At 42.1% G+C, this 13,878-nt stretch overlaps 1 protein-coding gene across 5 annotated transcripts in view; it reads right to left on the bottom strand.

The window, feature by feature from the left end:
• Positions 1-13,878, bottom strand: part of TOX4 (TOX high mobility group box family member 4) — a 28,735-nt gene that overhangs the window by 14,767 nt on the left and 90 nt on the right. For 3 of the 5 annotated variants that reach the window (XM_026683956.2, XM_026683958.2, XM_087948443.1), the window contains exon 2: positions 8,105-8,173. The exons of the other annotated variants lie outside the window; for them this stretch is intronic. In XM_026683956.2, coding sequence (XP_026539741.1) covers positions 8,105-8,173 — 69 coding nt within the window. The remainder of the gene's footprint in view (positions 1-8,104; positions 8,174-13,878) is intronic. 5 annotated transcript variants of the gene reach the window in all.

The raw sequence follows: 13,878 nt of genomic DNA, 5'->3' as shown, positions 1-13,878 counted from the left end.
TATCAAACAGCACCAAGTCCTACTTTATTTTTCTCACATAGATAGTCCTCAATATACGACAATTGGGATTGGAATTTTGTTTATAAAGCAATGCATTTAAAAGAGAATTACACACAAGTTTATGAGCTATTCTGCTGCAGCCATTAAGCAAATCAGGCCATCGTTAAACAAATATGACTTCTCCCCCTACTCTCCCATTGTCAAAAGCACCCTGGGAAGGTCACAAATGGAGATCACGTGACACTACAATGGTTGTAAATATGTGCCCGTTGTCCAGCAGTCCAATTTTGTTCATGTGACCAAGAGGAACCTGTGACAGCCGCAGGTCATTTTTTCAGTGCCGTAACTTAATCAAATGCTCATAAATCAAGGATTATCTGCATTATTTACATTTTTATTCTGCTAGCCCAGAAAGTTGGACTCGCCCGGTGTGCAATGCCCCATGAAAACACACTGAAGTAGAGATTACAAAAGACTTTACGCAGGAGGACGACATGGGGATCACACCTACTAGGCCTGTGTAAAGGTCCCACCTTAAACCAGTCCCAAAGGTGCTTTTTCAGGAGGCAACTGGACTTTGTTTTTTCTTTGAAGACGTTTCATTTCTCATCCAAGGAGCTTCTTCAGCTCTGACTGGATGGTGGGGAATGGAAGGATTTATATTCCTTGCAGACAGCTGGACATTTGCATCATTTTAGAGGGTCAATGAAGCACTTGGAGGTTTATCTGTGTCCTCAGGATCATCTGAGTACTGCTCCTGGTTCCCGTAGCCTGCAATTTTTTTTCCACTCTGGAAATCGATTCCTACTCCCACACCATTCCAAGGGTGTTCATCCCAAATTAAATATCTAAAAGTCTGTTATATAAATCCTTCTATTCTCTGACTATCCTGTCAGAGTTGAAGAAGCGTCTTGGATGAGAAGTGAAACCTCTTCAAAGAAAAAACAAAGAAGTCCAGTTAGCTTCTGAAAAAGCACTTCTGGGACAACCATGACCTGGATGACTGAGAATCTCTATAGACCTTAAACCAGTGTTTGTCAACCTGAGGAACTTTTGGACCGGTGGACTTCAACTCCCAGAATTCAGTTCAGTTTGGTTAAGTGTGGACTCTAACTCCCAGAATTCTTCAGGGAATTCTGGGAGTTGAAGTCCACAGGTCCGAAACTTCCTCAGGTTGACAAACACTGCCTTAATCAATACATTTTTATAAGTTTACTTGTTCACGAGCCCCCATAAGCCATCCGCCTAGGACCAGCCAAAAGACCAATCCACCTTCATTCCCTATATTCAACAAATATGTATATATGTTACCATCAATGTGTGAAGCTCGGCAATTTATAGAACCTGCAGAAGGCCAAAAAAGAGACATCCAAATATGAAAAGCTGAATATTTCACGTTTCCTAGGGATTCAACGTAATGCCAAAAAGGCAAACCAGCATAGTATAAAATATTCTGTTTAAAATGACATTCTAGCATTCTTTGTCGTAATAAGTAGGTCAATACTGGCTTGTTTCTTTTCTTTTCTTTTTTCTCCCAGTAAGAAAGTCCTGTACTTTATTTTGCATTGTTTTATTTTCATCTATTTCTTTTCCATAAAGGAATAGTTTTAGAGTTATGAGCTGTGGTGACTCAGTGGTTAGAATGCAGTACTGCAGGCTACTTCTGCTGACTGCCAGCTGCCTACAAATTGGCAGTTAAGAGTCTCACCAGGCTCAAGGTTGACTCAGCCTTCCATCCTTCTGAGGTGGGTAAAATGAGGACCCAAATTGTTGGGGGCAATAGGCTGACTCTGTAAACTGCTTAGAGAGGGCTGTAAAGCACTGTGAAGTGGTAAAGTCTAAGTGCTATTGCTATTATGGTTAAGGTTAATTTCAGGACACTCTTTTCATACTTGGTCTGAATAGTTCTTATCAATTTGAATAATGCTTAAGTATTTTATATATATACAATGTCTAGGGAAATTATACAGCATATTAAAATAAGGCAAGCATTTAACAGAATAACAGAATTGGAAGGGAGCTTGGTGGTCTTCTAATTCAACCCCCTCCTCAAGCAGGAAACCCTATATCATTTCAGACAGAGCTTGGTTTTTGTTATTTTGAATGATCACACAGAATATAAATAAATAAATGGATCCATGTTTTTCTTCTCTTGTGTAGCGTAGCATAGCGAGTTGGGAGGGACCTTGGAGGTCATCTAGGCCAACCATTTCAGACAAATGGCGGTTCAGTCTCTTCTTGAAAGCCTTCAGTGACGGGGCACCCACAATTTCTGGAGGCAAGTCATTCCACTGGTTAATTGTCCTCATTGTCAGGAAATTTTTCCTTAGTTCTATCTAGGTTTCTTCTCTCCTTGATTAATTTCCATCCATTGCTTCTTGTCCTGCCCTCAGGTGCTTTTGGAAAAGAGCCTGACTCCCTCTTCTTTAAGGCAGCCCCACAGATATTGGAATCCTGCTATCTTGTCACCCCTAGTCCTTCTTTTCATTAAACTAGACATACATAATTCCAGCAATCTTTCTTTGTATGTTTTAGTCTTTAGTCTAAAAACATTCGATAGATTTTTCTAGGCGTTCTATACAGTGCTAGCTTTTCACACATTGCCAGTTACACATATATTTTAGCATAATCGTCATTTGCAAAATTTCCAGCATTTGATACCCCTGGATTCCTTATTTCTATATAATTAAGTTATCTCATGACTATATTTCAGGTTTAATCAGAGCAAACATTCCTGAAGGTTTTACTAACCAAGCAGTTTCATTATCCCTTATGTTCTAGAAACAGATTGTGAAATGTTTGTGAAGCTAAAATACGAATTTCTTAACAGATGCTAATTTTTTAGGGAAGGGGTCTTTTGACCTCTCCTTCAATTGGAAGAAACAATTTTACCCTTCATATTAAGACCCAGAGAAGGGTCCCCAAAGCTAAGGACTGGATGTTATTGTAAAAAAACAAATCAATATAATTTATTTGGTTTCTTTACAATAGCCCCCAAATCTATTATATAATGTCTGCCTGTAATTTGCCACTAAGAAGACAGTTTATAAAGTCAAAATCAACAAGCCAATACAAACATTTCAGCAGGTCACATTATTTTCCAAGGTTCTGGGGTGAGTTTGGTTTACTTTGTATTTTTATCAAAGATGGTTTAAACTTTTCTAGCCCTATTTATAACCCAACATCTGCAGAAATCTCCCGGCAGGCTCATTTCCTTTTTAAGTCAGTGTGGTGAACAAAGATAAGGAAACCAAACTGAATTAAATCTACTTTGCTCAGGCTTCAATAACTTTACATGGATGAAATAATGAATTAAATTCACCAGGAAAAATTAAAAAAAAAAGCCCTGGGAGAATATCATGTAAGCAAATTTACCAGGCTTGAGTTCAAGTTAAATGGTCTTCTTAAAATCCCGGTGAGCTGGTTGCAGAAAGTGGAAGAAATAAAACATAGGGCTGAGATGAGAAGATGAACTTGAGTGCAGCAATAAGTAAAATGACTTCTGGTTCTTACTTAGGGGGCAGGGAAAGTTCTATTTCCTCTTATGACTCCAGGATGCTGTCCAGCATTTCGTAAAAACCTGCTTCTTTATTGGTGCTTACATATGCCCATCTTGGCTTCCCTCTTCTTCAGATTAGTTCCTGTTTGTGGTCGCGATGCCTTCATTTCAGGATTGGCTCAGTCTTGAAGAGCAACTGACAGGATTCTTATGCAAATCGGACATACTCGTACAAGGAATCGGTCTGCCCGTTGGACCTGCGTGGCAATCGTATGACAGGCCACAACTTTGGGCCCTCCTACATCTCTAGGTGTTTCCTTGCATTTGAATCTTTTGCAGGTTGTTCTCGACTTACAATAGTTCATTTAGCAACTGTTTGAAATTACAATGACGGTGGAAACAAGTGACTTGCGATTGCCTTTCATGACCATTGTAGCATTCCCCGTGGTCGCGGGGATCTAAATTCAGATGCTTGCCAAGTGACTCATATTTATGACTGTTGTGGTGTCATGATTCCCTTTTGCGAGCAAAGTCAATGGGGAAGCCAGATTCACTTAACCACCAGGTTATTTAACTGCAGTGATTCACTTAACAACGGTGGCAAGAAAAGTAATAAAACAGGGCAAAACTCACTTAACAACAGAAATTTGGGGCTCAATTGTGGTTGTAAGTCAAGGACTACCTGCCATTCTCTTTACTTATTAGCCATGTGTCATATTAACAAGACTTAACGAAACAAGTAAAATGCCAATATTTGAGCAAATGTCATACAAACTCCATCAACATGTATATAAAAACTCCCCAGGTGTCAAACATTCTTTGGAAGAATTCAACATTCTTCCAAAATATTTCTCGACTCCCCTACAGACTATTGATAAAAAGTTTTTCTATTCTTATCCATCTGTCCAGAGTCGTTCAATAGTGAGATGGGTGACACATAAATATAATAAATAAATAAATAAATATAATGTATTGTCCCAAAGGTGCTTTTCCAGGAGGCAATTGGACTCCACTTTCTTTTTTCTTTTGAAAGCATTTCGCTTCTCACCCAAGAAGCTTCTTCATCTCTGACAGGATAGTGGGGAATGGTAGGATTTATATTCCTTGCACACAGCTGGTCATTTGTATCCTTTTTAGAGGGTTGTTGAAGCCCTTGGAGGTTTATCTGTGTCTTTGGGGTCACCTGAGTAGTTAACTAATGGTTCTTATAGTCTGCTACTTTCCCTCTGGAAATCCATTCCTATTCCCACACCAAAGGGTGTTCATCCCAAATTGTAGAGCTAAAAGTCTGTAGAGATTCTCAGTCCAGGTCCAGAACACAGATAAGCCTCCAAGTGCTTCAATGATTCTCTAAAAAGGATGCAAATGACCAGCTGTCTGCAAGGAATTTAAACCCTTCCATTCTCCACTATCCAGTTAGAACTAAAGAAGCTTCTTGGATGAGAAGCAAAACATCTTCAAAAGAAAAACAAGGATGTCCAGTTGCTTCTTGAAATAGCAGCTCTGGGAAAACCATGACCTGGATGACTGAGACTTTCTACAGATTATGATGTATTATTGTTGTCCTGTAGGAGGCCTGAGGCGTTTGACAGAGAGGTCCTGTTCGCCGTGCAACTTGACTGAATTGCTGGTCAAAGCGTAGCTGGGAGCTGAATTGCTCGTGGTCCTTTACTAGGTGGTCTAGAACTTCCGTTGTAAGGCAAGGTAATGAAGTGAGATTTTGCAACTTCTTTTTTTGGCCAAGGTGGTAAGTGAACCATTGCAGCTGTTAAGTGAATCGCCTGGTCGTTAAGTAAATCCAGCATCCCCCCCCCCAATTGATGTTGCTTGTTGGAAGCCAGCTGGGAACATCTCAAATTATGATCAGGGGACCCTGGGATGCTACAACACGTTATAAATTACATGTGGGTTACCAAGTGCCCAAATTCTGATCATCTGATCTGGGGGGGATCCCAAAGCGGCTTTTTTCAAAAGGCAACTGGACTTTGTGTTTTGTTTTTCCTTGAAGACGTTTCGCTTCTCACATCAGGGCTGTGGTTGATCTTGGGGGGCTGGGTGGGCATGGCCGACTGGGTAGGTTTAGCCAGCTTGCCACCACTCACTGAGCGTGGCCAACCCAGCTTAACACCATTCACCAAACTTCTGGCATGTTTTCTTTTTGCATTGGGTAGACCGGGCTGAAACTACACTGGCCCGATGTTTCCTCTTTGCATTGGGTAGACCGGGCCAAAGCAATGCAGGCTGGCTCCTTACATTTTCCAGGACAGCCCCGCAAGCCAGATCAAATCACATTGTGGGCCGGATCCTGCCCATAGGCCTTATGTTTGACACTCCTGCCTTACAGCAGGAGTAGAGATTTGGCACTTATTAGTGCAAGGGCCAACTGTAAGTTCCTCTTTCATCCCCCCTCCCCCATGCCTTTGTTACATGGAACAATTGCAAGTCGGAGATTATAGATAGTCCTCCACTTATGACCTCAAAAACAACATTTTTCTTGGAAGAAACATGGCACTGAAAGCAAGGAGTTGGGGAAGACTGGATGGGATGATCTTCTAATGTGCATTTTAACATCATTCTTGGAAATTGGTCATGTCCAAGCCGAGTTGCAGGACATGGATTCACCAATCCTGAAATGACATCATCACTTAAGAGAGAACCAATCTGATAAGAGAAGACTAAAAGCTGGAGAAGCAAGGAACTAATGAACCAAAACTGCAGCAGCAGCAGCAGCATCCTGGGTGGACCCTGAATAAATAAAGGAACTGTGCTTTGAGCAAGGAGAGAGAGGGAATCCATCACATAGCTGCAGTGGCGCAGTTGTTAGAGTTCAGTTCTGCAGGATACTTCTGCTGACTGCCAGCTGCCTGCACTTTGGCAGTTCAAATCTCACCAGGCTCAAAGTTGACTCAACCTTCCATCCTTCTTAGGTCAGTAAAATGAGGACCCAGGTTGTTGGGGGGGCACCATAGGCTGATTCTGTAAACCACTTAGAGAAAGCTGTAAAAGCACTGGTTAGAGTGGAGTACTACAGGCTTCTTCTGCTGACTGCCTGCACTTTGGCAGTTCAAATCTCACCAGGCTTAAGCTTAATTCAGCCTCCATCCTTCCAAGGTTGGTAATATGAGGACCCAAATTGTTGGGGGGCAAGATGCAGACTCTGTAAACTGCTTAGAGAATCTGTAAAAGCACTGAGAAGCAGTATATAAGTCTAAGTGCTTTTGCTATCCACAGCACAGCCATTACTTCCCACTTGCTCCTTCATCTCGCCAGGGTCTTTTGGCTTGGAATTTATTTGTTTTTTTGGAAGCTTCAGTAGTTTTTAATTCTATGGAAATGTCACCCAGGCTCCTCTGTTGTGAGTTTATGTTTTATTGGTCAATGAAGAAAAAAAACACCCTCCTTCCCCTTGTATCAGGAAAGTGTGGTTTCTAGATTTAGACCTAGCATCTGCGTCGAAAAGGGAAGTTTTCTGTGGGTTTGAAAGAAAATATATGCAGATGAGATTATGAAGGGCACGGTAAAAGAATTTGAGAAGCATTTGACTTCATAAGCTGGGCTGAACCAGCAACCAGATTCAGAGTCTTTGGGACTGTATGTGGATTAATAAAATGACCGTTCAGATTTTTTTCTGGGAGAAGAGATCAAGTAGAAGGGTCTTCTCCAAGGCAAGTTACATCCCTAAGCATCCAACCACATGTAAGCCTATCAGCTTTACTACTAGTACTACTTTATTGTCATTGGACCTTTTACAACGAAATTAAATGCCATCTTCAGTATATATCATACATAACTATAAAAAAATAAAACAAAAACACACATCCTTTATGTTCTATGCAATTGAATTGAAAACCCCTGATATTGCATTATAGTACTGTATAGTAGAATTCAACATAAGTTACTGCCCTGGGATAGAAGCTGTTTTTCAGCCTATTTGTCCTTGTCGTGTACCGTCTGCCAGATGGTAATAGTTCAAAAAAAGGGTGCCCAGGATGAGATGGATCTTTAAGAATGTTTTGAACTTCCTTAAGGCAGTGGGAGCTATAAAGCTCTTCCAAAGAGGGGAGAGGGCAACCAATGATCCTCTGGGCAATGTTAACCCTCTGGAGTGCTTTCCTATCTGCCACTGTGCAATTGGCAAACCATGCAGAGGTAAAGTAAGTTAAAATGCTCTCTATGGTGCAGCGGTAGAAGGTCACCAGCAGTTTCTCATTCAGTTGTTGTTTTCTGAGAAGCCTCAGGTAGTATAATCTCTGCTGGGCCCGTCTGACAAGTGCTGCAATGTGAGTGCCCCAGGTCAGGTCCTCTTTTATGATAACACTCAGAATCTTAAAACCGGCCACTTGCTCCACATCTCCACTGATAACCAATAACTGATAATAACTGACAATAACTGATAACAGTTGAAAGTTGTCCAGTTGAAAGTGCTTGGCTTTGAAGTTTAAAATCAGATAACTTAAATCAGCAGCCTTCGGCATGCAAATCGTTTTGCGGCACCCTAAATTACAAATAGTCCCTTTGACTCTAAGTCCAATCATGCAGCAGAGCTGCCCCGTTGTCCCTCCCACAGTCTGTGCAAGCAAAACCCCAGACCGGTTGCCATCTCACCTCAGCCCCTGACAGGAAAGGGTGGGTCGTCCCTGTGATAGCCAGGTAATTCTCATTTCCCCCGGGGAACTTAGGAGAGAAAGGAAAACATCATCAATCAGTTTCTCTTCCCTTTTATCTTAAACCAGCCACACAACAAAAGCAGCTGGGATAAAGCCACAATATTTGCATAGCTAGAAGTTTATGAAACCTATTGCAGTTTTAGAGCTGTTCTCCCAACCTGCCCCCCCTCCCAAGAATGAATTCACTGCTTTTTTTCTCCAAGGGGTGAGTCAGCCGATCATGCAGGGTTTTTGTGGTCGCTTTACGAAAGTGTAAATTGGTACACAGAGACAGGGGTTCCACAAACTTGCAGTCTGGCTGAGGAATTCTGGGAGTTGAAGTCCCTCCAAGTCTTAACGTTGCCAAATTTGAAGACCCTTGCATTAAGAGGCAACAATTGGACATTAGGTTGAGCCACACTATGGTTTACTTGACTTTGGCAAAACGTGTGAACCGGCTGTCTTGGTCTAGAAGTCTGGTTTAGCATAACAGGTGAGTCTACCCAACTCTGACCTATTCAACAAACCTTGTTTAATACTGCAATGACAGTGGGATATAGAACAGTCAGGGACTGGCATAGGAGCATTGACAACTACTTCTTTTAACGACCCCATAATTCCTTGCAGGGTGGAATCTGGGCAACTGAATGGAGCTGAGTGTTTACTGGCTGGATGCCCTTCCTGTTGCCAATGTGGAGTTTTGTTCAGCAGATACATTCTCATTGTGCCCAGAGAGGGAAGTATCTGCCTAGGATTGAACTCACAGCCTCCTGACTGGGAGGCAAGAGCTCCACCTCTAGACCACCGCACCACTCAAGAGCATTGACAACTGAATGTGAAAGAAATAGACTGAAGGTTGAATCATGGCAACTGGACCCAAATTGGTCCAGCTGTTATGATTCAATCTTCAGACAACCTTCAGACATCTCTGACTGGATGATTGAGAATCTTCATCAGAAATGATACTCCTTTGATAAGTTGCTGTCTTTGAATCGTTCGGAAAGTGTGAGTCATGAAGAGTTAATATGGATTCTCTACTCATACAAAGGCTGTCTAAGGTCTTTCTCTTATCACAAGCCTCGGTGGAATGTGGCAGTGTTGAAAAGTTTGGCTCGGCCAGGAAGGATTTTATAACTCATGGACATTTTGTGGAGATAGAGGACAGGTAGTCCCAAAGGTGCTTTTTCAGGAGGCAACTGGACTTTCTTGTTGTTGTTTTTAAGACGTTTTGCTTCTTATCCAAGAAGCTTCTTCAGGTCTGACATGATGGTGGGGAAGGGAAGGATTTATATTCCTCGCAGACAGCTGGTCATTTGCATCCTTTTAGAGGCTCATTGAAGCCCTTGGAGGTTTACCTGTGTCCTCGGAGTCACCCAAGTCATGCTCCTGGACCCTGTAGTCTACAATTTTCAGAGGAATTTCTTGGATGAGAAGCAAGAGGTCTTCAAAAGAAAAAAAAACCAAGGAAGTCCAGTTGCCTCCTGAAAAAAACACCTTTGGGGACAACCATGACCTGGATGGCTGAGAATCTCTACAGATTTTTAGAGGACAGGTATATTATATTTATAGTATTTGCTTATTTCCGCAGGAAACATCAATTAAGCCAAATTCCAGGAATCCAAAGCATAGGATCACCAGCCAAAGGGGGGAAAACAAACAGCTGCTGAGCTGAATGAGTGCATATGAAGCTCTCAATCACATTTTTGCTGCTAACGTCTGCAACCTGAGCAGCTTTTCAAAATCCAGTAGCAGAGATGGGGGGGAGGAGGGGGGATGTTACTGATTCAGAAAAACCAACAACGGGATGAAACCTCCTCTTTGAACAGCCCCTGCTGAATAATCTCAGCAGGTTGCCAGTCTTCCAAAACCTGCTGAGTCTGCTTACTTCAAAGACCCGGAGCTGAACACAGAAGCCCTTCAATATGCAGTTAGGAAGTTTCAAAACTGCTGCAGAAGGGAAAAGAGGAAAGAAAAGGGAAGGAAAAGGAAAACAGAAAAGGAAAAGAAAAAAGAAAAGAAAAAGGCAGAACAAGAAGCGACCACAATCGGCAGGAGCTGGCAAAGGTTTCACTGTGAACCATCTTGCCACCAACGATGTTCAGAAGCCTTTTGAGGCTTTGCATGTTTTTGTGTATGGAGTTCCTTGCATGTCAGAGGTAGCACTCAGTTTCAAGCAATTAAATAAATGACAATTTATCTTATCTGGGAGATGCAATCTGCATTTATGATGCCAGTCAGAAATATTCTACAGCATTTTACAGCTCCTGAGTCACATGCAGCTCTTGTCTGGCTCACATGGATTGATTTTACTTTGATGGTGACTGGTTTTAGGTTGTTGTTTTTTCCAGTTTATGTGCGGGCATAATTCCACATTCATAGACCTCTTAGTTCAACAACAAGACCAGTTTCTCATGTGATTCCTTGGAAAATTAATTGCCCATCTCTGTTTTTTTGCCATGGGTCATACAACTTCTAGATGTATGAACGTCAACTAGAATTATTAGAATAACAGAGTTGGAAAGAACCTTGGAGGTGTTCTAGACCAACCCCATTCAGGCAGGAAACCCTATACCATTTCAGACAAATGGCTGTCCAATCACTTTTTTAAAACTTCCAGTGTTGGAGCATTTATAACTTTTGGAGACAAGTTGTTCTACTGGTTAATTGTTCTGAAAGGAAATTCATCCTTAATTCTAGGTTGCTTCTCTCCTTGATCAGTTTCCACCCATTTCTTCTTGTCCTGCCTTCAGGTGCTTTGGATAATAGCTTGACTTCCTCTTCTTTGTGGCAGCCCCTGAGATTTTATCACGTCACCTCTAGTCCTTCTTTTCACAAAACTAGACATACCCAGTTCCAGCAATCGTTTGTTAACTAGAAAGTGAAGTTCATACATCTTCAAGTTCCCAAGCTGAGAAACAAGTGTTCCACAATAACATGAACTGTGCTTCATGCAGTAAGATATTCTATTTCAGCACAGCTTCACTGAAGATCATAGATGTGGAAGGGTTCAAGGTACACTGGAGCTCATAACTCCTCCCTCTTTGCAAAAGGTGACACGCAGAAATTCAAGACCAGGGCTCTGGGACAAATATATAACAAAAGGCTACCATATGTTACAGGATAATAAACAATGAAGCACTCCATTGTGTGTATGTAGAAGAACTTCTGGGGATTAATATAAACCACAGGGATTTTCCATATACAGAGCTGAGTGCCGTCCATCTAACCTAGGGAGTAAAAAGATCCCTGAACAAAATCCATCCAGTTTCTCTCATCTGACAGGAAAGTTTAAATATCCAACGTTCTATCCGAACACCCAATAATCCTGGAAGCATTATTGCAGCAGGAATAGAAAGCTGGATTGTGGTTTTATAAAAATGCAGAAAAGAATTGAACAAAGGATTGGAGACATCTTCAGATGGAAGATGAGCTCCTTCTTAACCATTGTCAGAAAATTCCACAGGAGTTTTAGTCTAATTCCATCATAGCCCTAAAAAGTTTATGAATAGCCCTAGCAGGGGGGGGAAATGGTCACAACTGAAAACCATTGAATTTTAATCACACCAATGCTTTCTTTTCCATGTTAATTAATAAAAGGGGATTGAAATTTCACATACTCAGTCTGTAATGATTATCCTCCCATAATACTGTATTAGGATGGATTCGCTTCCACAGCATACGATTAAGCTATGCTTGGTTCCTGAACATATTATTCTTATTCTGCGAATCATTATATCCTGTATTTTTCATGCTGATCCATCACATTTTTCAGGATAAGCTATTTTTTTTCCTCTCATTATCTTTTGAAACTTTCTGGCCATGCCTCTGATCTATGCTCCTCTAATCCAATATAGTTCTTTTTCCTCTATTCTCTTTCCCTCAAGTACCCATATCTCATCCCTCCCCAAGAGTTTTCTACCCCCAATGTAGGTCAAGAAGGCAAAAGGAGGCTATTAACCTCCCAGAACTAATACAGATAGTCCTCGACTTACAACAGTTCGTTTAGTGGCCATCCGGATTTACAATGGCCCTGAAAAAAGTGAACTACAGCCATTTTTCATACTTAATAACCTTTTGTAGCATCCCCATGGTCATGGGGTTGAAATTCAGATGCTCAGCAACTGGCTTATATTTATCATGGTTGCAGTGTCATGTGATCACTTTTTGCGACCTTCTGATAAGCAAAGTCAAAGTGGAAGCCAGATTTACTTAACAACCGGGTTACCAATTTAATAACTTCAGTGGTTCACTTAACAAATGTGGCAAGAAAGGGCAAAATTCACTGAGCAAGTCTTTGGGCTCAATGGTGGCTGTAAGTAGAGGATTACCTGTACTACCTTCCCATTATTTTAGCCTTCAAAATGGGAAATACCCAGAGCAAGGAGGTGAAAGCTGTAAGAGAGAAATAACTGTGTGCGGCAAGGCACTCCACTATAGCTGTGAGAATCTACTGTCTTCCATGCCCACCCAATAACAGAGTTGGAAGGGACCTTGAAGGTCTTCTAGTCCAACCCCCTACTCAGGCAGGAAGCCCTATACCAAGGGTCTTCAAACTTGGCAAGTTTAAGACTTGTGGATTCAACTGTCAGATTTCCTGAGCTAACATGACTGGAGGAGGAATTCTGTGAGTTGGTCCACAAGTCTTAAAGCTGTCAAGTTTGAAGACCCCTGATCTATACCATTTCAGACAAATGTTCTAGTTTGTCTGACACAGCGAACTCTAATACATATATTAGAAGACTTCAGAAGACAACAGTTCACTGTGTTAGGTAGGTAGGTGGATAGATTAGACAAAGATACATGATAGATGCTTGATTAGATACATAGATTATATAGACAAGCAGAGACAGACAAGACAGATGATAGATAACATAGAGGATAGGTTCTTGATTAGATAATATAGATGATATAGATGCTTGATTAGATAGATGATATATGCTTGAATACATACATACATACATGCATACATACACCGTAGATCAGGGGTGTCAAATTCACGACAACACTTTGTTACGTGACGTATTGCAACTTTTTCCCCCTTCGCTAAACCAGCGGTGGGAGTGGCCAGCGCATGACGCATCCGGCCCACGGGCCGTGAGTTTGACACCGCCTGCCATAGACGGATGGATGGATAGACAGGCAGAGAAGTAGGTTACGGTAGGTAGGCAGGTAGATGATAGAAAGATGATAGATGGTTGATAGGTAGATAGATAGGCAGGTTACGATAGAAAAGGAGAGAGAGAGAGAGAGACAATCTCTTGTCACGGTGAACTCTCTCTCTCTCTCTCTCTCTCTATATATATATATACATATATATATACATACATACATATACATACATACACACACACACACGGCCTCGACGGACACGTGTTCGCGCGATCAAGGGAACCCAAACAGCGGAAAGAGAGCAAAACCCCTTTCTCCCCCGGCTCCCCAACGGCCACCGCCAATCGATTCGTTTCGAGAACCCCACCTGCCCACCGGATCGGGTCAGAGGGGCGGACTGAGGACCACCATTGGAGTTGCAAATCCCGCATCCCCCGAGTGGGAGAGGAAACATCGGAAAGGGCTGGAAAGAGCGGGCGGAGCCTCCCTCATCGCGCCCCTCCGCTTCCATTTACGCCAGCCCCTCATCCCAAGACCCCACCACCACGCCCGGCCCTCCTCCTCCTTGGCAGCCACAGCCTCCCACCCCGCGCGGCAGACAGGCGGTTCAACTCGTCCCCTCAC

The sequence above is a fragment of the Notechis scutatus genome, chromosome Z, assembly GCF_049901735.1.
Source record: "Notechis scutatus isolate UNSWTSFEM ecotype Mainland chromosome Z, rNotScu1.2, whole genome shotgun sequence".
Taxonomy (NCBI): domain Eukaryota; kingdom Metazoa; phylum Chordata; class Lepidosauria; order Squamata; family Elapidae; genus Notechis; species Notechis scutatus.
This window is presented reverse-complemented; position numbering and strand designations above follow the sequence as displayed.